Here is a 25,825-nt window from a genome sequence, read left to right as displayed (position 1 = left end):
ATGTTGTGTCAGTCATGAAAATCTGTTTAATTCCACCCCGTCAGCAAGTATTTATTGAATGCCTACTTGGAGTCGGCTGCTGAAAATACTTTTCTTGGGCAATGTGCTGCGGGGCTGGCTTGGTGGAGCATTTAAGGATTCTTTCCGGCTTGTTCTTTAAAGGTTCAGCTCTTCAGACTAGAGGGCAGAGATGACTAGGGCTTTGGTTAACTTCAGTTTTCATACCTGTTAGAGGTATGTGTTCAACACGATGCTTAGGCACGCCACATCTGCAGCCTAGGGTAAAAATTATAGGCATATACACATTTAGAAACAATCCATCAGATAGAATCTACATGCCAGTGGCATGAATTACTGAAATCCAGTGTTTTAGGAGGTGATATACATCACAGAGGTCAAGTGGAAGATCATGAATGCCAGACTCAAGTCCCTGATCTCTCGATACTGGTTGAGGACCATGAACTAATTTCTTTAATATCTGTATGTCTCCGCTTGCTCATCTGTAACATGAACATAATAACAGAGAACGTCTCATACGGCTGTCGGAGGATTAAATGAAATAATAACCTCTAATGCACGGAGGTGACAGCAAATCCGGATGTCCTAGAGGCTTAGTTGGGTGGTTGGGCAGAGAGGGCTGGCTCTGGGAAGAAGAGCTGATTTAGTTGTTCACCTCTGAAGGCTCCCCTTTCTAACAAAGGCCTCTCCCCCCAATCCAGGAAGCTTCTACTTGTCACACAGTCGCATAGATCTGCTGGATCCCAGAACTATATATGAATATGTGGATCGTGTTCAGGTAGAGCGTCCTTTGCTCCTTAAACATTGACCAGAGTATACTGTCCATTTATGCCTGGGCCACATTGTAGGTTAAGAAGTCAGGAGACTGTGTGAGCTCTAATTCCTCTTTGCTTATAGGTCACCCCCTCTCCATAAACTCTAGTTTATGTTTACACCCCAGCATGCTGGTGGTGCGTGCCCAACACCTGTTAGCCAACGAGAAGTCAGCACAGAGCCATATTAAAGGCTCAGTAGAAGTTCTGATGATGTTATTGATGATGATGATGGTGGTGACAATAATGTTGTTTGAACTCTGGGTACTAATATCTTAGTTCTGAGCTAGGGGATTGAGCTGCCATCTGTATGATGTGTGGAATTCAAACACACTTGGAAAATTTAAGCGTATTCAATTTTGCTGGAGTTGATGTGAGCGAAGTTAAAAATTAAATTTTTTTAAGATTTATTTCTTTATTTGAGAGAGAAAGAGAAGGGAAGGGCAGAGGGAGAGAGAGAGAGAAGCACACTCCACTGAGCATGGAGCCCCACATGGGGCTCACTCCCACGACCCTGAGATCATGACCTGAGCTGAAATCAAGAGTCATACCACTTAACCAACTGCACCACCCAGGGGCCCCTAAAAATTATTTTAAAAAATGATCAGTATTGATCTCTGTAAAGTGAACATGGTGCCCTATGTTTTTATTAAAATTATATTGGACTAGAGATTAGAAGACTCTGTCATAGCCTCAGATCTTCCTATATTCGATTTTTTTCCTCTTAGAACGTGCATGCCTTGAGGTCAAGGATTATGCTGTTTAATGTTTGTGCCCAAGAGAGTTTACAATATATTGCGAGCATTTATAGTATTTTGAGCACATGGATAAAGAAACGAATCTTCTCATGACTAATCTCAACCCATGATGATCTTTCCACTGGTGCTTCCTAGGCTTGTTGTCTGGACTGGATGATAGAATAAATATAAAGCACATGGTGCCTGCTCCACAAATGCTAATTAACATATGGTTCACCTTCCTTCATCAGTCCTTCCTGCAGACAACTCTACTGCTAGAACATAAATGAAGCTGTTTCCTTTAGAGATGCTAATTTTGAGAGCCCTGGTAGATGTGACCATGGTAGTCTGTTTCGCCTAGAAATAATCCGTATTGTATGAACTTCATTGTGTGTCTCTCAACACAATATGATCACTCTGGAGATGAAGCAGAAACATCTCTTTACAAAAGGGTCTGCATATTGATCCTAACATCAGCTCTTGCTCCTTTAGCTCCAAACTCCTGGAAGAGTCGGTAAGAGCCTTCTGGACTTGGAGAGATTCGAGTTCTAATTCTGACACTCTGACACTTCACCTTTCTGGTTGTGGTCAAATTCCTTCCTCAAACCTTCTCAGCTGTAAAGGGCAGGGCGTCGGGGGGGTGGGGTGGGTGTGAAGCAGGGGAGAATACCATCTCAAAGAATTGCTGTGATGATTCTTAAGGTAATTCTTATCATTAATGTAAATGTAGAGATCTCAGATCACTTACTTATTCAGTAGATATTAATTGAGCACCTACTCTGTACTGGATTCTAAAGATACAGCAGGAGAGAAAAAGAAGTCAAAAAAATTTTTTTAAAGATTTTATTTGTCAGAGAGAGAGGGAGAGCATAAGCAGGGGGAGTGGCAGGTAGAGGGAGAAGGAGAAGCAGGCTCCCTGCTGAGCAGGGAGCCCAACATGGGACTCAATCCCAGGACCCTGAGATCATGACCTGTGCTAAAGGCAGGTGCTTAACCGAGCCACCCAGGCGTCCCAAAAAGCAATCAAAATGACCAGTCCTCGTGGAACTGGCGTTTTAGTGGGGGAAGACAAGATGAACAGGCTCAGCAAATACAATCTGGAGTATGCTGGAGAGTGAAAAGAACCAGGAAGCACTGGAGCTGAAAGTCAGGTAGGGCAGCTCTCCAGGCCGAGGGGGGTGTGCCCGCCGCAGGCGAACACGTGGTCCATTCCAACCGTTTTCTTGGTACACATTTTTGTTCTGCTTCTCTGGAACTGGAATCCAGGTGATTCCGCGAAGAAACGTAAACAGCCAGCAAACATACGAAAAGCTAAAGTACTTTTAATATTCAAAGAATGCAAACTGGAGAAGCAGGAACTGCAATTGCTCTTCTCCTCTGACAAAAATGAAAGGGAGTCTCTCAGCACTGCCCGCGAGAGTGTACAAAAAGAATGACACTCGTGTACAGCCCATCAGCGTATCAGTTGGGACAACCTGCTGGAAGGCATTAGCCTCGTCAATATGCGTATCTTCTGATGTAACGGTTTCACCTAGAAAGACATCCTAAGGGAATAAAATATAAAAGAACAAAATATGTCCTACATTTTCATCATTATAATAGCTCTACTATATCTGTAGACCTGAAGCCAGAATGAATTCAGGAAGGAGTAAAGATTAGGATGTCAAAAATAATAAAAGTATGGAGAAGAGTGTTAGAATGTTCACTGAATCACTGCTTACAATACAGAACATTAGAAACAACCAAAATACCCATCATAGGGGATTGCTAAAATAAGTTGCAGTATAGCTGTGTATAAAAACATTGTTAAAAAGGAAAAAGTAGTTGTGTTTAAATAATTGAGATATTACTATGTACAAAAGCTCATGGGAAGATATGTAAGAAATATACATATATATGTAAATATGTAATCTATATTGATGTTTGCATAAAAAACCTGAGAAACAGAGAACAAATTGCCCATATTCCTTCAGGCTAAAAGCCCTCACTCCTGTCTCACCGCAGCTAGCGAGGCTAGAACCTGCGGGGTTCAGAACACGCCCAAGACCGTGCAGATGGCGCCCCCGCAGAGGCTGGTGTGGTGGACCCATACTGGGGACATCTAGCAGTTGCTGACTAAAGCTGGCAAGGACATGAACACAAGCTTGGGAAGCATTTCTTTAAAATGGAGAAGAGGATGCAAAAGGAAGGGCCAGATCAAACACTTCCCCGCCAGGGGAATGCCAGGATTCTGTTTGACTGAAAGAGATGGAAGAGCATCCTTCCTCTTCTCATCTCCTCGGCCCCCGTGGACAACTGTCTCAATGGAGCCCCAGCCCCTAGATCGTGGTGTAGTGTTAACTCAGGAACCAACTATGCCCACCCTGAATATCCCTCTCTAGAATCTGCTGTCATTTAGAATGTGATCTTCCACCACCCAGGCAACAGACTCCCCTCAAAGCAGGCTGTGCAAATCCCCTTAGCGATAGTAACCACATTTGAGCAAGGGGCTCCTGTGTCCCACCTTGAACATTATACCCTCTTGTGTCATCACGCATCGGAAGAGAAACAATCGTGGAAAACAAAGTAGTCCTTTCATGGGGACAGTTCCTGATGGAAGATGCAAAAGCAAATGCTTTGGTCGGTCCTCTCTTGGCAAGATCGCCCCAGAGGAGTTGCTTGTATTGAGAAAAGAACCTTGCATATTGATGATCAGATCTGCATAAGGAAAGGGGCAGGGAAAAAATCCCAGCGGCAGACAGGAACATGTTCATTAATTAATGTGAATGACAATGAACTCTCATCACACCAGCAGGTGTGACTACTCCCAAGTCTTCATTTCAAGTCGGTTTTCTCCAAGGCGTTTTGGCTACAGTGTTCTCCAATTTCTTTCTCTTTGGAGAGTCCACACTTTGAATTTACTTCTTAAGAAATTTTCTTTATTTCTTTATTTTTTCTTTCTTTCTTTATTCTATTCTTTATTATTTCTTTATTATTATTAATAATATTAACCTTTTGTCATAATACTACAAATGCTTTTCTAAAACTTTGCTTATTGTGTCTGTCAAAATCACACTTGTTATTTTATTCTCTTTTGGTGTTCTCTAAACACTACCCTTCATAACAATATTCTCCCATTTTGGTGACTTTAACTACTTTAACATTCCAATCTTTAATTCTTCTTGGATTTACTTTCGCTTAATATCTATAGGGATAAGTAAAGGTGTTATAAGTATGAAAATGGATGTAGTATCCCAGTAAATAAAAACACAGGCGTTTAGATAACATTTTATTAGTTTCAAACATCTGTACATATGATCTCTTAATCCTCGCAACGGTTCAGGATTTAGTTCGGTATCCTTTTGTAGAAGAAAAAATTAGACTCACAACAGAAAAAAAGATTAACTTCCCCTTCCAAAGATGAGGGAGAAACAGGATATTGACTCAGCCTCCCACCATCATCAATTAGAAGATAACACACAGGAAACAATTATTTTCAGAAGTAGGAATCACAGAAAACAAAGCCATCCCTGTGATCACATGCACTTTCCATTGGAAGCATCTTCCAGACTGATTTCCAGTGGCCAGGGGTCCTGGTCTGCCCAGGACCTCCCTGGTTTTAGCACCTGAAAGTCTTGTGCCCCGGATACCCCTCCCTCCCAGGCAAACTGGGATGGTTGTTCCCTCCCCCAAAGAAAGGACTCAAACTCAAACAATGACCTACATGGAGAGTCCAGAGGTCAGAGGCCAGGGAGACCTAGAAGGCTAGGATTTATGGAGCAGCGTAACTGAGAGCAGGGACTCATGCTGAGAAGCTTCCAGAAATCTGCAGAGAATCCCCTGGAGTCTTTGACTGATTCTATTCTTTGCCTGTGTGTGGATCTCTTCAAGCTTCTAGCAACCAGAGTGGAGAGGCCTCTTCGCAAACGTGAAGCATTCAGTGGAGACCACAGAGCAGGCCACACCTTGGACTTGAGGCCAACGTCGTCAGAGAGTCCTAACTCACCCTGAAAGAGCTCCCCAACCAGCCTCAAAAAGACAAAAGAAGTGTGTTCTGGGCTGGAGGAAAGCATCTGGGAGCATAAGACCCCTTCTCAACCTTCCAGAAGTCTGTGTCACTTCTAATCTGTAACTCATCTGCCCCCCACAGCCATCCCTCTGCAAGTTCCCCATGTCCTTGCTCTTCTCCACACCTTGGTGAGGCTCTTCCTTCTCTCAGGGGAATGCAGACGCCCATCCCATCCAAATGCCTAGAAACCTCCCCAGCAGCTCTTGGCTACTCCATTCTCCCTGTTGGGGTAACTTCTGCTCCTTCCTGATCAACATAGACTGATTTACGGTATTGACTCCCTTGCTCTACCTTGTAGTTGTGCCCTTAATTATGTATCCATAAAAGTGTTTGGTTGAATTTTCATAATTGTGCCTGTTTTTGAATATTTGTAAGAGCAGAATCATCAAGCACCTGCTTTGTTGAATGTGGCTTCTTTCAATAGATACTGTTTTTTAAATATTTATTCATGCTTTTGCATACAGCCATAGACTATCCATTTTTATTGTTCTGTGGTCAACTGATTTATCCATTTTATTAATGGCGGGCATTTGGGTTAATGAGGGCTATTACAAACAATGCTTCTACGAACATTTGGTATATACTGACGTCCATAACAATGCATTTCTGAGGGCCTATTTCTAATGGCGGGCTATCCTGTTTACCCTTTACAACAACCGAATGATCTAGAGGCTATTATCCTAAGTTTGCAGATAATGAAGCAAGGGCACACAGATGTTAAGTTACCCCAATTACAGAATAGGGATTCACATCTGGACAGCCTGACTCCCGAGACACTCTTAACCACAGCTCTGTAGCGCCCCCCTGCCATGTTCTCCTCCCACTAGACAGTCTCAGAATCTGAGTGTGTGTATTTGTAGGCATCTTGTTACTTATGGTGCTGCCACAGTACTTGGCACATAGTACAATACATATGCTAATTGAATGAGTGAACGTTGCTCTATATGCTTTATAAGAAAATGTAATATAAACTTTTTCTTGTCCTTTGGCCTTAAAATATGCACATTTTTTCCTTTGGAATAGAAACCATTTAGAACTACATTATTTGCTATTTTAAAACTTAGAGACACAACAATGCCATGTTTTTACAACTTATTACAGATGCTGTCATCCAGGCTGCCAGGCTAACATTTCAAAACACAAGGAAAACATTCAGGAGGTAAGAGAATAAACAACTTATGCAATTACACTACCCAAGGAATGCTGGAGCCTTCGAGTTTCTATCAGGATTCTCCAAGGATCTGACCCAAAGCAAGGATCTCTGAAGCTCATTACATACTCCGATTTCCTCTGATTGTCTGTCCCTTGAACAGGAGACCAAGTATTACTCTATTTCTCGCAGGACACCTAATACATACTGATGCTCAATTAATAAGTGAATCCCATCTCTAACTTACAGCCACGTGCCTATTGGCCCCTTTGAAGAAGCTGGCCCATAATATAATTTTGAAGTGCACCTCAGATTTTGTTCCAAGTGAATTCACACATTTGTCTTGTGGAGGATCCAAATCCCAGGTCTGCCCTCCGAAAGTTGAATGATTTAATCTTTGAGCCTTACTCTTCTTGTGTATAAATGGCATCTACTAGTGCCTGAGTCTTCATTGAACTGTAAGGCCTAAGTCGAGTAATTTACGTAGCTCCGAGCACAGAGTCTAGCACACCAGAGGTGTGACTCATCATGGCATGCCCATTCCCATCTTACAGGTGAAGCAACGGAAAAGTCTACAGGTTAATTTACCTGACTCGGGTCATCCAACTGGAGCAGAACAACTCTCGAGGGCCAGCCTCTTCTTTCTCTTGGATTGGAATGGACCCCACCTGAGCCAGGACCCCTGCCCCCAAAGCAAAAACACGCATATACACAGACATCCTTGTGCAGTAAAATGATGCTGGGAGGACTCTCATTTTGACTTTGAAGAGTTATAAGTAAGCCTTTAACTGAGCAAGGGTGAATTCTGATGTGTTTTAACTACCGTCAAAAGAGATCAAAATTTCAGTCGCTTGAAAAAAGTGATAACCAATCTCCTAGGTAAATGCCTCACATTTACTACGGAATGTAGCTCCCAGCTGGCTATGTCTGGGTTAAGGACTTTGCAGGCTTGGGCAAGGCCGAGATCCTGCTCTGGGGGCTTAAGATCCAGCTGGGGACACTTTCTTTAGCCATCATCATCCTTAAAGTGTTAGAATTTCTTGCCAGCATCAGACAGTTTGGAAATTTCACGTAAGTATCTGGATTTCTAGTTGCCCTTGGAAAATGAGAAGACAAGGTAACAGCTGGCCACAGACTTACTGACGGCCTCTTTGTAGACAGGTGTGTCCCCTCCAGCTTCCCGCAGGGCCCACCGGCTCCCTGCACCCATTTCTGGTTCCTGGCTGAGCCCTGGAGGCATCTGAGCTTCCCACTGCACTTTTAAGACCAGTAACCAGGGCTGGGACTTTGTCCAGGGATCTGAAAAGCAACGTAAACATCACCTCTCTTCTGTTTCAGCGTGAACCCGCTTGTACACACATCTGCTCTATTCTCCTCGACAGTGATTCCTGCGAATGCTTTATCTCCTTCCTAGGTGGCTTCTGGCTGCTTATGAGCAGCCAGCACAGTGCTATTCTGTTCCCTAATGCACTTGGCACCACGCATCTGCTTCATCGGCCTGAAGCATTTTTATTCTATGCGTTAATGTCCTCTTAGGTTTCTTATCACAATGATTAGCTTCACATAAGCCTAAGCGTCTCATCAAATGTCTCCATTGTAGTTCATTCATAGGGATTATTGGTACAGCATCGATCAGCTCATTTACATATTAAGGCTGCCCTATTTCAGGTGGGCCAGTGGGTAAATGGCACACAGCACAAAGGTCTATATTTCAAGTGTCAACAGTTAATCGTTCATGCCAACAGAGGGGAGAGAATGGACTGCTTTGCTCAAATTGTGGTAGGTAAGCATTATCAGGGTGGGGTGTAGAACAAGACAGACCATTCTCACCTTTCCAACACTCCAATGTCACGCCTCTCGACTACAGGGGTTTCTGACAAGTCGGACGGGATAACATGCAAAGCAGTTTTTTCAAACCGTTTGTAGAAAACTGAGGTTTGACTAAGACTTAAACTATGCAGAAGAGACATTTAGAAATGTCAACTAGCTGAGCATTTTGGGAGTTGTAACTTCAGTGAACCCCATGTTCATACGAATTTTCATATGGGCAAAAATCTCATTTCTAAATAGCCCGAATAATGCAAAATTCAGTTTCATCCTCAGAACATGCTCTCATACTACCCACTGCTTTGAAGATTTTTTTTTTTTTAATAAGGAAGAGACTTGTAGTCACGATGGTTTTATGGAGAATGACACCACGACCTTACTCAAAGACTTAAAAAAGACATGAGTAAATGAATAATTGTACCATCTTCTGGACAGACAGATTCAACAGGATAAAAGAAGTCAATGCTCTCCAAATGTTCCCATAAATTTAATATAATTACACCCAATATCCCAAAGTATTCTATGGAATTCAACAAGTTGAGTCTGAGATTCATGATGATGAACAAGACTAAAACTGGCCAAGACAGCTTTCAATAAAAAGAGGTTTCCCTAGAGCCAAGATGTCCATCGACAGATGAACGGATAAAGAAGAGGTGGTGTATATACACAATGGGGGGAATATTATGCAGCCATCAAAAGGAATGAGATCTTGCCATTTGCAACGACGTGGATGGAACTGGAGGGTGTTATGCTGAGTGAAATAAGTCAATCAGAGAAAGACATGTATCATATGACCTCACTGATATGAGGAATTCTTAATCTCAGGAAACAAACTGAGGGTTGCTGGAGTGGTCGGGGGTGGGAGGGATGGGGTGGCTGGGTGATAGACATTGGGGAGGGTATGTGCTATGGTGAGCGCTGTGAATTGTGCAAGACTGTTGAATCACAGATCTGTACTTCTGAAGCAAATAATGCAATATATGTTAAGAAAAAAGAAAAAGAAGAAGATAGCAGGAGGGGAAGAATGAAGGGGAGTAAGTCAGAGGGGGAGACGGACCATGAGAGATGATGGACTCTGAAAAATAAACCGAGGGTTCTAGAGGGGAGGGGGGTGGGGGGATGGGTTAGCCTGGTGATGGGTATTAAAGAGGGCACGTTCTGCGTGGACCACTGGGTGTTATGCACAAACAATGAATCATGGAACACTACATCAAAAACTAATGATGTAATATATGGTGATTAACATAACAATTAAAAAAATAATTGACATAAAACAAAAAGAAGAGGTTTCCCTGAGTATCGAGGATTATTATAAAGCCATAACACTTAGTGTGGTAATGACATAGGGACAGACAGACCAATGAAACAGAATCCTGGGGTCACACACAGACCCACACATACACGTAAGCTCAAAACATGATGCAGGTGAAATGGTGAGTCAGTGGAAAAAGGAGAAATTCCCCAGCAGTTAGAGCAGGGCGATTTACCTGTCTCCCTCCCTCCCTGACCAGATGGTTTCCACACTCCTCAGACCCGCAATAATTATAAACGCCGCCAAGTCCTGGTGAGGGTGTGAACAGGCATGACGCTCATACGGCAGGAGTGTGAACTGGGATCACCACTTTGGATAATACGGGGAGTACCAAACACCCCCAAAAATATTCTGGAGGGGGTTGGAAAAAGTAAAACTTACAAACATTTAAAAGAAAATAAAAGAGACCATCTGAACGTCTTCGGAGTATGAAAACCTTTCTTAAACAAGAGAATAAAAGCACGAATCAGAAAGGAAAAGAATGGTACGTTGAAGTACATTAAAACAAGTAACCTCTGAACTACAAAGGACAGAGTAAAGTTGACAGGACCAAAACAAAGTGGAGACATGGATTTACAACGCAGGCAATTGATAGGGGTTTCATGTCAAGAAGTTATTTTAGAAAAGGCTCATAAATCAGAGAGAAAGAAGTGGCGGGGGGGGGGGGGGAGAATGAGAATGTGTACGGGCTGTGAGCGGGCGGTTCACAAGAGGGAAAACGCTAAACTTCGCCAGGAATTACAGAAATGCGCACTGAAATGATCTGGAGTTGCCGCTTCTCCACTCCTCGGGTCAGCAATAATGAAAAACTCTGCCAAGGATGGGCAAGGGCGTGGAGCAGAGACAGCTCCAACACTGCCGGCAGGGGTGGAAACTGGACACCCCTCTTGGGACGCCACTGGCAATACCCAGCACAGATGCAAGGAGGCATGGTCCACGACCAGCAATTGCACCTGTGGAGACAGCCTTTGGGGACAGCACTGTCCGTGTGCACGGTAAGAACCGCACAAAAATGTTCATGGCAGCATTACTTCGAAATAGCAGAAAAGCAGAACATAAAGGTCCAAGAGTAGGAGAAAGGAGAAGGAAATCATACATTCAATGGAATTTACGCAGCAGTGAAAATAAATGAATTAGAAAAATATTAACATGCATAAATCTCACAGACATAATACTGAGGAAAAAGAGTAAATTGCATTATGACACGAGGAGCATAACACTCATGAAAATATTGAAACCCCATAAAGCAGAGGTGTACATTATCATGCTTATATACAAATGAAGTATTACTGTAAAAATCCTGCCTACAATTGGAAGAGTCGGAATTGTGGTTTTGACTCTACCTGTAAGATTCTGTAAGACACATAAATCTGAAGCAAATACGGCCAAACAACAATACTTCTGGAAGCTGGGTGGGTGGTACACCAACATCTGTTACATTGAATTCCTTAAAAAATGTACTGAAACATTAAAAAAATATTAGATAGCTAAAAACATTACCTCCACCCCAGAGAATGCAATTACAAAATAAATTGGTGAACAATTTTTAAATGGCATGAACTGGATTTCAACATCGTGTTATAAATACACACGGAAATACGGGAGAGTGGTAATTGGACCTGGTTAGAGAACAGGAGATTGGATGACGGCCCTTTCCAAATTTTCTATAACGCACACCCATTACTTTAATAACCAGGAAGAACAGTCTTAATGTGAACTTCCAACCCATGTCTTAAAGCAATTCAGAAACGCTTCGTATCATGACGATCAGGCTCAGTGACAGGAAGCTCGTAAATTTCTCGGGCTCCAGATGATGGCTGGATCACACCAGGATATCTAACCATTATTATTTGTACAATGCATCTGCATAATGATAGCTGCCTCCTGTCTCAGGCTCGATCCTCGGAAAGCAGATCCTGGAGATGAGCTTAGAAGCCGCAGCTTTACTGGCGGGATCCCAGCTGAGGGAAGGAAGGCATGGAAGAGGGGAGGAGTAATGCATTAGATCGCTGGCCGTGATTTCACGAGAAAGCACGAGTGGTCGTTCAGACATGCAGGATGTCTCTGGACAGACGTACAGACCGCCACAGTGGGGAAAGGCGATCTGGGGGAGGACAGCAGAGGAATTTACCTGCTCCCTTTCATTGATCGAAGTCTGCCCACGGGACACGAACCCCCAGCATTTTCCAGCTCCAAGTTCCGGATTCCAAGTCTACCGCCACGGGGAGAAGCCACAGACCACAGCGCCCAGAGCTTCACCTGGGTGCAGAGACCGAAGGAGTGGAAGCTTCGATGGGTCCGGCACCCCGGGCTCGGGGGGCCAGAATGCGTGTGGCTGCCTGCGTGGTGGTTTGGGAGAGCGTGCTGGGCCAGCCCTCCAGGGGCAGAGGAGCGGGCAAGATGGCAGGTGGTGTGGGGACGGAGCACCATGTGCAGCAGCTGGGCCGGCCATGAAGGAGGCACAGGCCTGGGAGGCCGTGGACGCCAAGCACGTCCAGGGAGGTGCGTGCCTGGGCCCAACCCCCAACAACGCATCTGTTGTGCCAGTCACCTGCACTCTCCCCTGTCAACCAGCTCTCATGTGCTCAGAATAAGATGCCCTCATCGTTCTCCCAAGACGGAAAGTGTAGGTTCAATGTCCTTGCAAACTCTATTCTAGAGATTGTTTTTAATTTGACAGAGAGAGAAGGAACACAAGCAGGGGGAGTGGGAGAGGGAGAAGCAGACTCCCCTGCCGAGCAGGGAGCCCGATGCGGGGCTCGATCCCAGGACCCTGGGATCATGACCAGAGCTGAAGGCAGACGCTTAACGACTGAGCCACCCACCCAGGCGCCCCTGCAAACTCTATTCGAAAAAAGCAGGAGCATCAGCCGAGCCCGGGTTTAGAGTCTACCCCACCCTATTTCCAGCCTTCGGGCTTCTTCCTCCGTACAATGAAGAGGACGTTCTGGAATTTCCATCTTGTTTACTGTAGGAAAACCTCTGGGAATCCTACCCGGGAATCATTAGACTGGCTCCAAATTGTCCTTATAAGATTAAATCCCAAGTCCCAGGCAAATGCCCCACATCCAGTCTCGTGTCCAGGGCTAGGTCTAACGTCCTCATCGGCTCCCACATAAGCTCTCCGGCTCCTGCCAGCCCACTGGCCGCATCCTGGAATTCCCGCCATGTGTGGGCTGCCCTTCCAGGATCAGGGCTGGTAATTCCCAGCGTGGGCCATACTGAGACCTGTCCCGTTATCGTGGAAGCAATGACGGGGCAGGGAAATCGTGATACACATCGTGAGAACGCAGTCATGTTGCATTCTGTCCTCAGGCGAGGGGAAGGTCGGCCAGCCAGGAGGGGACAGGACAATGGAAGGTCCAAGGTTCTTGGCTTATGTACTCTGTGACCCCATCCCGCGTCTCAGAGGCTCACTCTGTCACTATCAGGAAAAATCGCCATCTGACATTGCAGAAAGAAGCCTGTCGAGGTCGCACACTTCACGTCCTCTGCAGCTCCACCATCCTCCTCATCAGATCCGGGGCCTGATTTTTCAGTGAGTCTTCCATGTGGCTGATTTACACAAGAGTCTCTGAAAGTTGCCTTCGATGCACCCAAGCTGGTAATTTGCTTTCCTACGGCTGCCTGCCACTTCCCGTTTCCAAGGCCAGCGCTGCCAAGCCAGCCCCCCACGTACAGTGTTCACAGATAGGCTCGTCCCAGCTCCCTGCCCAAGGCAGAAGCCTTGTCTGCCTCCCGTTCATCCTACTCAGCCGCATACAGGAGCTCCGGGGATGCTGAGCGCACTGCCAGGATTGGTTACCTGCTCCTGAAGAGCAAGAGCGTCCCGTGGCTTTCAGATGGGTGGCAGTCGGAGTCCCCAATCCCATCTGGAGGGTCTGTGTTCTAGAAAGCTTCTGGCACCAACTGGCTAATTCGGGATTCCAAAGATAACATAGTCTGAGGCAAAGCTTATATGCTAGTATTTGACTGTGGGATAAAATTACACGGCAACGGAACTGAAGGCAAGTGGAAATGAAATCAGGGAAGGAAGGACAGCAAATATAAGATGCTGTGTTACACGGTTGGCCTCCACTTACAAAAAAAAAGGGGGTCTCTCTGGACAGGCCACCCAGAACTCCCATTTTCCTGCTAGCACCCTCCCGCTCCTGCACTGACCCAAGCTGGAGCTCGAGGACCCTCAGGACCCTCACTCCCCTGCCCGTGGGCTGTCACCACCCTTCTGGTCAACCATCATTCCAGGAAGCAGATCCTGCACCACATGGTGTGTTCTTCCTCAGAATCCAGGGGTGGAGCAGGCGGCCCAGCTCTCCAGGGTGTGACTGGGTCAGGCCTGGTACCTGAGGCTCCCCCTGCGGTGGGCATGATGGACACAACAGTTGTGGTCACCCAGGTTCCAGAGAGTGGTCAAGGGCGCAGGAGTTGATGTGCCCCGTGAATCGAGGGATTGGGTTCACCCTCTCTGTGCTAGACTCTTGGCTTAGCACCACACGGTATCTTTAATCCTCCCGTCAAGCGGGTATGGATGTATTACCGCTTGCCTTTGAGGTTTTGTGTTGCATACATGGCAAGCAGTACAAGTGTTTCCACCCAGGACCGTGTGAAAAGTACGGGAGTCCTTCTCCAAGCCGACACCGTCCGTCTCCACCCCGGTCTCACTCTCTCACCGCAACGCGCACCTAACTGTTGCACGTCTACCATTCCAACAGTTTTGAAGCAAAAGATGGCAATGACTGTTAGAACACGAACCGTGAGGCTGGGTGGGAAGGCATGGCGGGCATGCGAATCGAGCGCTGATGGGACTTCAGAAAAGCGCAAGGAGAGCTTTCATCCACCTGAGTCCTCCAAACAGGAGCCTCAACAGCACAGAGGAGCAACTCCGGTGTGGGCTGACATCACGAGGCCTCCTGATAAAGTTCTTCCCTAGAAAACCATCGTGGCCCAGCTATTACCCTGACGTAGTATTTTCACCTCACTGATGAAACATCCTGTCTTCACACGGGAGCCACTCAAGGTCATGTCCACGTAAACAGCATTTTTTATGTGGTCTTTGAACCTCCAGGAAGCGTGGCACTGTCCCACAGCCTTGAAATAAGAGAGTAGCAGCACGAGATGCCAGAACAAAGGGGAAGGGGTTTCCAGTGACCTGAAAATTGAGAACAGCCTCACCAGAGAGCAGAAGCATTAAAAATGGGCTCTTGGTGGCAAGATGGAGAGAGATGGGAGGGACTTTTGTCTTTTTTTTTTTTTTTTTGGCTTTAATTCATTCAATTGAGAGGTCCGGAAGTGTTCACCTTCCACTTTATCTGATTATATATCCAGTCTACATTTCTTTGTCATCAAGGATCTTCACGCACAAATAGAAATATAATAATCTTATTTACTCAGCTCTATAACTTTGACTTCTTTGTTTCTAGTATATTTGGGGAAAATGAACAATATGCTCCCCATTTTTGTCTACCGTCATAGGCTTTGTTTTTGGTAGTAAAGATGGACTGATGGAAAAAGCTTTCTTTTCCTAATTCAAAAGAGAACACAACAAAAATGTCTCTATACAGAACCTGCTTGTCAGTAGGGGCAAACATAATATACCTTAAGAGAAGCTGGATGATTAAGGTGGGCCAGGGTCAGAAGAAGGGGATGTTCCTCCACCACCTGCCCCTGAATGCATGTCCCCTTGGCCTTGGCTCTGCCCCTCAGCAACGCTTAGTGTGGAGTGGCGGGGGGACTTAAAGTCGTCTTCCTCCTGAGGCAGGAGGCAATCACAGAAGAACCCAATCTCTGACCATGGGAAAGCCTAGAGGCGATTCTGTACAATACACTGTAATGTTCCAATAAAAAGAATAAACACAAGTGCCTTGAATAAAAAGTGCCAAAGCTACCGGGTAACTCGGAAAGATTGCATGGGACTTTCAGAACCATGGTTATTAAAACCCTACACACACACGTTTTAGTGCATAGCAGGAAAAGACAAATGGAACAAAACGCAAACCCTAAAGATAATATTTAGTGACCTTACATAGAAAGACACACACCACCATAGAACTCATTTTACTTTATTAACAATGTGGCTTACAACTTTTTCAAGTAAAAAGGGTTTCTTTTCATTTAGAATAAAAATTAAAATATAACTCTGATATAGATTTTCATTTATTTACATGAAAACATATATACAGAATACAATCTTCCAGCAAACCAACAACATGCCCTTTGTCCTGCAAATTCCAAAAGTAAGAACACGATTTTTTCCTTTTACACACTGCAACGTACACAAGAAATGAATCAGATTTCAATACAAACTACTCAAACTGGAATGCAAAACAGTAAAAGGGCTTCTGACATTCACGACTAGGGATAGTTTATGCTTCTGGATATCATGCTAGCTCCCATCGTGAACAAAAATGAGATGATTTCTTTCTTCTGTCATTTAAAAAAAATTATTTCCAATTTCCCATCATAAGCCGGTTTTCAGCAAACCCTGGTCCCAGAACTTTACTTTTTCTTCAGGGTATCCGCCAGGCCCACGGGAGCACCACTCTGGCTTGGTTGCCTAAGACTGACATGCTCGCTGGTACGGAATCCTCAGCATTTAAAACCAACCAGGAAGATGGAAAGACCACCGCTGAGGAAATTGTTTGGGTTAGTTCTTACCAACTGAACTAGAGATGCTTTTGACCAAAACCCAAAGCAGCATCATGTGTCAGCAATTACACTTCTTAGGTAAATTCAGGGGGTCAAAACTAGCACAATTCGATTTTATCGCATTCGTGTTTTGGAATACCTGTAAACCAACTCTAGTGATGAAAGCTATGAGAACCAACTGAAATATTCAACCAAGCTAAAGGGACGAAAGCCATTTCCAGAAAACTCTTTGAACAGAAAAGAACAGGAAACGAGTAAGAGAATCATTACATTGTCATAGTTGAAGACAGAGCTTCTCCTTGCTATTCGTTATTGCACCAAAACACAACGGGCAGTGTATGTATTATCTCTTCCACGATTGCTTCCTTAAAAACTACAGAGACCTAAATTTACTATCTTTCCCTTCAGAAATAATTGCACACGCGATCACAGCTTTCTAAAGACAGAATCGAATACTTGGATCCTAGATTCACCACCTTAACTAAAAAGCAACAATGGTGCTCAAACCACAACAAAGATTTTAACGATACAGTTTTTATAGTTCTATATACAGAAATAAACATAAATGGGTGTTCTACGTAAGAAGTTACAAAAACCCCTAGTGCTTGCAAAACGAAGGGAGAACGGCTCCTAGAGAGGTGTCTGGTCTAAGATAAAAGGCAAATCTCAGAACTTGCTTGACACAACACTCAGCACTCTAAGAGACGAGTCAGGACACTCAGACCAAGCTTCAAAGACTGATCCAAACCAACTTTCCAGAAATTACAGCGAGGGTCAGAGGGGGCAGGGTCAAAGGTTTGAGTCATTTTAATGTACTGAGGAACCAATGAAAGCAAACACAGGAAATACTCCTTCAAATACGATCAAATAAGTGAAAGCAACCTAATCGCTGCACAGCCCAAACGCTGTGTGTGAGTCAAACTTTGATCAAATGAACCTAATTTTAAAAGCGATGGATGAGTTCTCTGGATGATGCAACTTGAAGGAAACTGGTTTCCATTTTCCTTTTTTGGTTGTTTTTTGTTTTGTTTTGTTTTGTTTTTGTTTTGGAAATGCAAAGAAGTTCATTTGCAATGCCAGCCGTACCTGCTCTTTTTAGGTTTATAGCGTTGTGGGTAGGATAGTTTCCCAACACAGTACAGATGCAGTCAAGAGGGCAGGGGCCAAACCAGCTCCCTTAGTTTCTGGGTGGGATTGCGTGATGACTGTCACCACTACGGACAAGGCCGCATTTCTGCTTCTCAAGTTATACACACTGTACAGAATGCCAAGTGTCCGCTTGGGCAGGAGAGGAAGACACGCTTCTCGACCAGCTACGGGAGGTAAAGAGCGGCGTGTCGTATGCAGGACCTGGCTATGCAGAAGACAGGACTCTGGTCCCGAAGTATCATCCTAGAGACAGAGCAGAGACTGAAGTGTCTGGGGACAGAGAAACGGGGGAGAGGCGTCACTTGCTGGCATTTCAACCGAGAAACGTTCGGCTCGTGCTGTGGTGGTACTGGGGGGGGCGGTGGGTAGAGGTGTAAAATCAGCATTTCCTGCCTCAAGAGACACAGTAACAAGACGGTAAAATGTGCCTTGGAAATTGGCCCTACTGATAAGACAGAAGCTGACGTGAGGTGCATCCTACAGAGGAACGAACACCACCTCACCATTCCGTTGCCAACTTGCTACCAGCAGGAAGTACACCCACCAGTGGAAATCCCCCAAAGAAGCCAGGTTCAGGAGGACGGTGGCGACACTCACGGCAAAGGCATCTTCTTGGCCCTGAAAGGTTTCTTGGCTCTTGGAGGGCCAGGAGGGGACACATACAGGACCTTCGTGATGGTTACCCCGGAGCCGGGCCCTCTGCCTCTGGCCCCGGCCACGTCTTGCTGACCACGCACCATTACGTGGACGTGGGTGAAGTGACAGATCACCGCACAGAGAGGGACTGAGGACAAGGAGGTGTCGGGCACATGGAAGGAGGAAGCTTCCGCAGCAACGGTGGCCGTGTCTTGCCCGGGCTGCCAAGGGGAGGCCTTCCAGCTCCGGGGACGCCTGCAAGATCTGCCTCATCCCATGTAGCACCTCCTCCCCCACGCCTTTCCTTGAAAGGGCACGGGGAGGGGACATCCGTTCTGAAAGCACAACGTTACGTTGCAGCCACCACACCCCCTCGCTCCAGTTTCAGATGCGACAGGAATAGCTCAGCTTGAAAAGGCCACAGTGAAGGATCACGAGTGAGTCAGCGCAGGGAAAATGCCAAAGATCTTGAAATGGATACCCTTTCCAGTCGACTCCACAGGCTGAGCGTATAAGGCTAAAAGTACGTGGCTGAGAAGGCAGGGAGTGGGAACCCAGGAGGTGGCGGACCCCTCGGTGTGGGGACACAGAAGCCCCGACTGCGAGCCACGCACGAGTCACCACGGGAGCTTCCGGTGTGGGACGCTGGTCCTTCCGGCACAGGTCCCCAGGCAAACCCACTTGCCAAACACTTCAAACTTGGTGGGAGAAATCAGCTAGGCTGGAGAGGAAAAACTCACCTGGCAAAATCGGTTTTCCATTTGCATCTGTTAACAGGGACAGACTGTGAATAAAGGTTAGCGTTAGTCATCAAACTTGGCAAAATGTGACAGATAATCATGCTTTACAATGTGTGCAGAAACAGGACAGCTCAGCAGCCCACCCCATGACGGCCCGCCAGCAGTGGAGACCGATCGAGGAGAAAAGATCAAGGTAATTACAGCACAAGAGCAGCAGAAGGCCGTGCTCCTCTCCATGTCCATGTCCAGACACTCTCAAGGTCTCGTTTCCTTGCACGTGTGTCGAAAGGCATTTGGACGCTTCCCAACGGAGGAGGGCCGCCCATTCAGGTTGGAGTGAGCACACCGGGTCCCTCACAGGCATACGCAGATGAAGTGCTTGGTACCAAAAAAAAAAAAAAAAAGAAAAAAAACCCAGCCAATGCTCAAGAGTCCCAGATCTCTCTACAAGTGACTTCACCGATTTAATGAAAACTGCCCAAGAAACGTCACTGGCACCTTCCAAGCCAGAGTGGGCTGCCGGAAACAGTAAACACTGTGCTGATGTGATTCTTTCTCACCTACGATGTCTCACGTTGGTGGATCGAGACTCTTCCCTTAGCAGGAGGCGGACGAGAGGCTCCAGAGTGATGTGGTCATCCAGGATCACAGGGGGCCGTCAGCCGGGCCAGCAGAAGAGCAGGGCTGAGCCAGGTGGCTGCCCTGCTTCCCGTCGGACGTCCCAGGGCCGGGCTGATCCGAGTGGCACTCAAAGCCAGTCTCACCGACAGACTCACTGCAGGATCCTTCTACGGGGACACAGCTGGTTTATTAAAAGCTTCCCGAAGCTTCTTCCCACTCGTCTCTGACATTAAACTTTTCCTTCAATACACAGCTCAGCATTTCCCGACAGACTAAAGGAATCACTCCCTGATCTGGTCACAATTAAATGAGAAAGTGAGCAATTATGTGAGGTTCTATAAAAGACTGCAAACGGAACTCTCCACAGGCTCTGGATGTCTGTCACTCGGGAAGAACGGTCTCCTTGCAACATGCCGCCTGCCTTCACGCCCCCCCCACTTCCTAAAAGGCACCTGTGACAGGTGATGCAGGTCTAGCCCATCCTTTTATAACCGCATCCTGCAACAAGTGTGTCTGAGAACTAAGTTGCCACCAAGATCAAACTGAGAGCCACGCAGCCACGGCCCCTTGGGCGTTGTCACGGAAGAAGCGTCTGGAACGACCAGAGCAAAACCACCAGCCCGTGTCCTCCCTGGGCACATTCAGAAAAGACATCAACTGTGCCTTCGCTTTCAAAGCAAAGTGGGCCGTGTCTGAGGAAAGCCCTTCACGGGGAGCTGCCTGGTTTCCGAGGGAGAAAGGCAAGTCGTGGACGCACAGAGACGCTCTTCCATGTCCCGCAGCGCCCACCCCTCCAGGAGCCAGCACCGTGGCACTGGGTGTCCTTGAAAACGGGGTACTATCACGCAGGCCGGAGGGTGAAGGAGGTCCGTGCTTCTTGCTCTTCGCTGCTACTCAGTTGTATGTGCCAGCTCGTATCACCCAAGAAAGAAAGCGTCGGTCCCCAAACCTTCCCACAACGCCGCATCACCACGACGCTGGGTCGGCTCCCAAGAGGGCAGCATCAGTTGGCGTACTGGGCGTAGAAAGCCACTTTAACTCGCTCGATCTGATGGCACAGCTTGATGGCGGGCCCCAGCTTCAGCTCCATGCACTCCTGCACCGTGGGGAGGGTCAGCAACAGCAGTGCCTGCCCATCAATGTCCTGCCAGGAGACAAAGCCACGTTAGAGCCAAGGCACCGGGCACAAGGGACGGCCTCTGTCACAGCAGACTTCATCCTGGGGGCCAAGGGCCTTTCGGTTCAGGAGAGCACTGGCAGACATACCAACTTGGCCTGAGGACTCTCTCATCTTTCTGGTTAATAAAACGGGTCTGCTCCGAAAATTCTGGCTACTCTGAAATTCACATGCCTAGGCCGGTGGGGTCGAGGGGGTGGAACAGGTGAGCTGCTGTAGGACCTCCTCTTCCCCAAGCTTCCGGCCCCTGGCCAGGAGAGCCCCCTCGCCCCCCGGCCCCCGCCCCAGTCCCTCTCGAGTTCTGCTGTGACTCCACGTGAGCACTAGGAAAGAGCGCTCTACTAAGCTCTCTCTCTTCCTTGCCAAGGTCTGACATTTCACCATCAAAACGGGTGACAAGATGCTGGCGAGCTGTACCACCACCCAGAGCAGCTGGCTACTGAGGACAACTCGGGTATTCAGACACACACAAAGGCACGCGTCTCCAGTTGCACACACACACACCACCCAGAACGAGGTGTGCGCGGTCTGCATCCGGGTCTTGTCCTCGTGAGCTCTCTGAAGCCGTGCACCGGGCCCAGGCGAGGACAGAGTCATCAGACTGTTAGGCTGCATTCACTGCAGGAGGCAGGGACAAGGCCCACCCCAAAGCTTTAAGATCCCCCGACACTGGACATCTCTGCCTCTTCGCCAGCTTGCTTCCTATCGTAAACTGGGTTTATTTATGTAGATATTGCATGATTGGGTTATAAGTGCAATCCCTTCCTCCTATCCTCCAAGACAGTCTTCACGTTCCATAGGAAGTAAGAGAAGGTAACAATAAAGACCAGTGGTACAAGGAGAGCACAAACCACACCCAGCAAACTAGAATTTCTGCCATGTGGAGGAGTGGTGAGCCCAGGGCTGCCGTAAGCCACGGAGACTTACTAGTCCTACCGCTGCACACGGGCATCTCCGACATCATGCATCCTGAGTTACACACAGGGAGCTATTTTCTTCAGACAAGGGTTTATTTAGCTGTCTTAAAAATTCCAAGAGCATACAAACAAAAAACAACCCCAAATGGGCATAAAGGTTAGCCTTGGGAAGACTGCTGGTAGGGAATAAGAATAATGTAGTGTGTGATCAGTTTCAAACGGCACCTCGATGCGCTCATAATCCCTAGTAAGTGCAGCAGCCATAAAAACTAAGCATCAACCCTAAAGGCACCGACGCAAGCGCAGCTGTCTCAAGGACGCGAGCGCGGCTGTGGTGTGCGCAAGTCCGGGCCACATCCCACCCAAGACTCAAACTGGACCTTACCAAACCCCAGAGTAAACCCATCAGTCTCGAATACACGCCGAAAGTAGCGGATAAACTAACGAAGCTGTCAATGAACTTTTGACGTTTTCTTTTTTACTTTTTCTGTTGTGCTTTTACACGTTACTTTACTTGCTCTTCAGACGCCACCTCTAAGGCTGGCTGTCGTAAAGGGCAAACTGGAAGTGCTGAGGAACAGTGTTCTGCTCAAGGTCATGAACCAGATAATGGTACCCCCTGACCTGGGACCTGGGAGCCAACTCCGCTTTCAGAGGCAAATCCACCTACATTACATCAAACCTTGACAGAGGGGGAGAGGTCTAGGGATACAAAGTCTTGTGAGTATCATGGCCTGAGAAAAATACATTGTGAGTAGGAAATAGGACGATGTTATAAAACCACGTGCAGGTGGCTTAACCACTATGTTCAATGAAGAGCAGAACAGAAACTTATTTTAGGATACAGGACACTTTTTTTGAGATGGAAATTAATGCCAGGAAAGCTAGTTGATCTAAGATCATTTAGTTGAAGACCATATTGGAACTAGAACCATGGCTTTCTTTTTTTTTAAAGAATCATTTATTTATTTTAGAGAGAAAGAGAGAGAGAGGCTGGGGGGAGGGGGGCAGAGAGAGAGGGAGACGAGCAGCCTCCCTGCTGAGCAGAGAGCCTGACGTGGGGCTCGATCCCAGGACCCTGAGATCATGACCTGAGCCGAAGGCAGATGCTTAACCGACTGAACCACCCAGGCGCTCCGGGAAACATGGTTTTCTGATATTAAACCTTGGAGGGAAAACTGCAGCTCTAAACATCCATACTAGTTCATGATGGCCATCCCTGGACATATAGATTCAATTACATTTGAAAGCCAGCCCCCCAAAATGCTTCTGTAACTCTCCACAGGCCATTTCAGGGAGGGTGGCCGCCATATGCATGCACCACATTTAAGTGGAGGATGTCACTCATTTCTTTACTCAAGAAGCAAGTGTTTATTGAGCGCCTACCGAGAGGCAGGTGCTCTGATGACCTCTGTGGCTACTGCACTGAACAAAAGGGACTCCTTCCCAGGAGAGGACGAACGTCAAGGGAGGCCATTTCGAGGAACAGACCACCACAACACAGAGAGAATAAAGTGTGAACACAGAGCTACCGGCTCAAAGGGACGGGCACACAGCCAGTCTTACAGGAGTCAAGGAATGCTTCAGAGATCAGGTGACGGCCCAACTCAGACCTAAGGGACAGAGGGGAATCACGGAGGGAAGGATGGACCCGTGGATGACAAGTAGTGCATGAAAGCACGTATTCAAGGAGCGCACAGAGACACTGAAGGGAAAGCGGAGACGCGCCCAGACAGCAGTTAGGAAATGAGCTTCTGGGGTGTGTGACCAGAAAGTCGCTAAAGGTCGTTAGGGAGAGAAGTCACATTATAGCATGTGTTCAGCTGCAACCTGATATTGGCCACAACGTACTGGAATGAATTAGGAGGCAGGGTGGGGAAGCCATGAGGGACTGAAGGGGAGAACATTTATTAGGGGGTAGCAAAGCTGAGCCTGTTAAGATATAAGGTCACCCAGAACTGGGGTGCTACCCCTGGGATCCGGTACTGGGTGCCACGGAGTGGCTCCCCAACCACAAACCGAATGCTCCATGTAGAATGGACAAAGGATGGCAGTGATAACCCAGAATATAAAAGGCACTACACAGATCAACAACGAAGAGACTTATATAAAAAGAATATTAGGCAAGAGGCACGAGTAGATATTTCACAAATGAAACAAAAATGATGAACAATTTAGGAAAAGATGTTGACTTTATCAGGGGAGTGCAGATGAGGCCCACGATACAATTTCACGTCCACAGAAGTGGAGAAATCACACAACGCTAGGTGTTGGCACGGAAGTATGTGGTAACGGGAACCCCCTACAGCACGAGAAGAAATGTATGTCGGGAAACTACTTTGGGAAACCCTTTGGCATCACCTCGAGAAAGGAGGTGAGAGTAAATCAAACAAGAACACAACAACACAAAATTCAGAACAGTATTTACAGCCGGTAGAGAGGAAGCGGAGCGTGATGGGACAGTAGATACGGCCGTGCTGAAATGTTCTGGATTCTTCCTTGGACGGTGGCTTTCACAGGAGTTCATCCTATCAGTATGCCATGTATGTACAGGTCTCATGGGCCCTCTTTGGGATGCACAAACCTTTTCTCCAAAAAAACATGTCAGTGCATCTACGTCTCAGATGCAAGCTGGTTATCTCTCACTCGTTCTTTCTGAAATGCTTTTAGGTTTCTCCATTTTTCCAACGCCTCACAGTCCAAGAAGGAGGAGAAGGGGGTTCCCTCGGTAAATCAAATCTTAGTCTCTGAGGAGGTGCCAAGTCTTTAAAGCTGTTTTTCATTTATTTGCAAAATATTTGTTAAATTATTCGTATGTCGGACCCCAAAGTAGCTACTGGGGATACAAGATGAGTGAGACAGGGCTCCCGTGTTCTCCGGCTGGGGAGCAGACACACGTATGCAGGTGGCCCAAATCCACACAGCTCAGCAGACAGAGCTGGATGCTGAGCCCCAGGACACACCCGGCTGCGGGGCGGGGGAAGGTGGGGTCAGGGACGGCCTCACGTTTTAACTCACTTTTGAGAAGGCACAGCAACAAGGGCAAGGGACTTTTTTTCTAGCTTGTTTCCCCCGGCTGTCCTCAGCATCTAGAAAAATACCTGCCACAGAATAGGGGCTCATTAAACGTTTGCTGAATGACTAAATGGGAAAACCTGGTCTGGGTGAACCTGAAAGTCAACAGATGGGTAAAGGCAAAGCGAGGGAATCGGGCAAGTGGACAGAAGTGGAAGAGAAAGAAGAGGGCACTCTTGGGCCATGTGAGTCCCCCAGGGCCGCGGTAACAGACACGGCGGGCTGGGGGCCTGGCGAACAACAGGCCCCTGGGTCTCATGGCCCTGGAGGCTGGGAAGTCCAAGATCGAGTTGCCGGCAGATGGAGGTGACCGGAGAGGCCCTGCTTCACTGCGTCCTCACACGGGGGAGGGGGCCGGGGAGCTGTCTGTGGTCTCTCCTACAAGGGCACCAATCCATTCACGGGGGCTCCACGCTCCTGACCCCATGACCCCATCACCACTGGGGACAGCAGCTTCGGTCTACAGCATGGATGCGACGGATGGGGCCATCAGGCTCCCGTCCAGGGAGATGTGAGCTGGGGTGCACGCTCTGAGGGTTTTTGGAAGTGCCTCCACCAGCCTGTCCCTAGCTCCCGAAGACTCCCCACTCTTTCATGGAGACCTCACATGGGAAGAAGTATGGAAACGGAGGGTCGACTCTACTCAGCTACAACTACCCTCAAAATAAAAACTCACATCTGGTGGTGAGGGAGAACTCTGGTCTCCGATCCCCAGAGAGAAACCTCAAGACAGCCCCTCGCTTTGTTTATTCCTAAACCTCGAGGGGCTTCTGCCAACAGAACGCAGAAATCTGTGGGACAGGCCCCAGGAGTGAACGCGGGGTTCACAGAGCTTGAAGGGCCCCGGACTCTTTCCTGTAGAGCCCGAGTGTTCATCCTGGGCGAAGCCACAAATTATTTTGCAAAATTGGACAGAGAACTCGACTCTCTTTCCTGGGACAACTTTGGGGAAAATATGCAC

At 47.2% G+C, this 25,825-nt stretch overlaps 1 protein-coding gene across 5 annotated transcripts in view; it reads right to left on the bottom strand.

Moving 5' to 3' along the window:
* Window positions 1–15,942: 15,942 nt before the first annotated feature.
* Window positions 15,943–25,825, bottom strand: part of SFMBT2 (Scm like with four mbt domains 2) — a 230,237-nt gene continuing 220,354 nt past the window's right edge. For 4 of the 5 annotated variants that reach the window (XM_027595002.2, XM_027595005.2, XM_027595004.2 and 1 more), the window contains exon 21: window positions 15,943–20,839. In XM_027595002.2, coding sequence (XP_027450803.2) covers window positions 20,699–20,839 — 141 coding nt within the window. In that variant the 3' untranslated portion in view covers window positions 15,943–20,698. The remainder of the gene's footprint in view (window positions 20,840–25,825) is intronic. The other variant, XR_003520061.2, reaches the window with a different exon arrangement.

Source organism: Zalophus californianus, chromosome 9, assembly GCF_009762305.2.
Source record: "Zalophus californianus isolate mZalCal1 chromosome 9, mZalCal1.pri.v2, whole genome shotgun sequence".
In the NCBI taxonomy this organism is placed as follows: Eukaryota; Metazoa; Chordata; class Mammalia; order Carnivora; family Otariidae; genus Zalophus; species Zalophus californianus.
The sequence above is the reverse complement of the archived record's forward strand: the minus strand, read 5'-3'. Positions and strand labels throughout refer to the sequence as shown.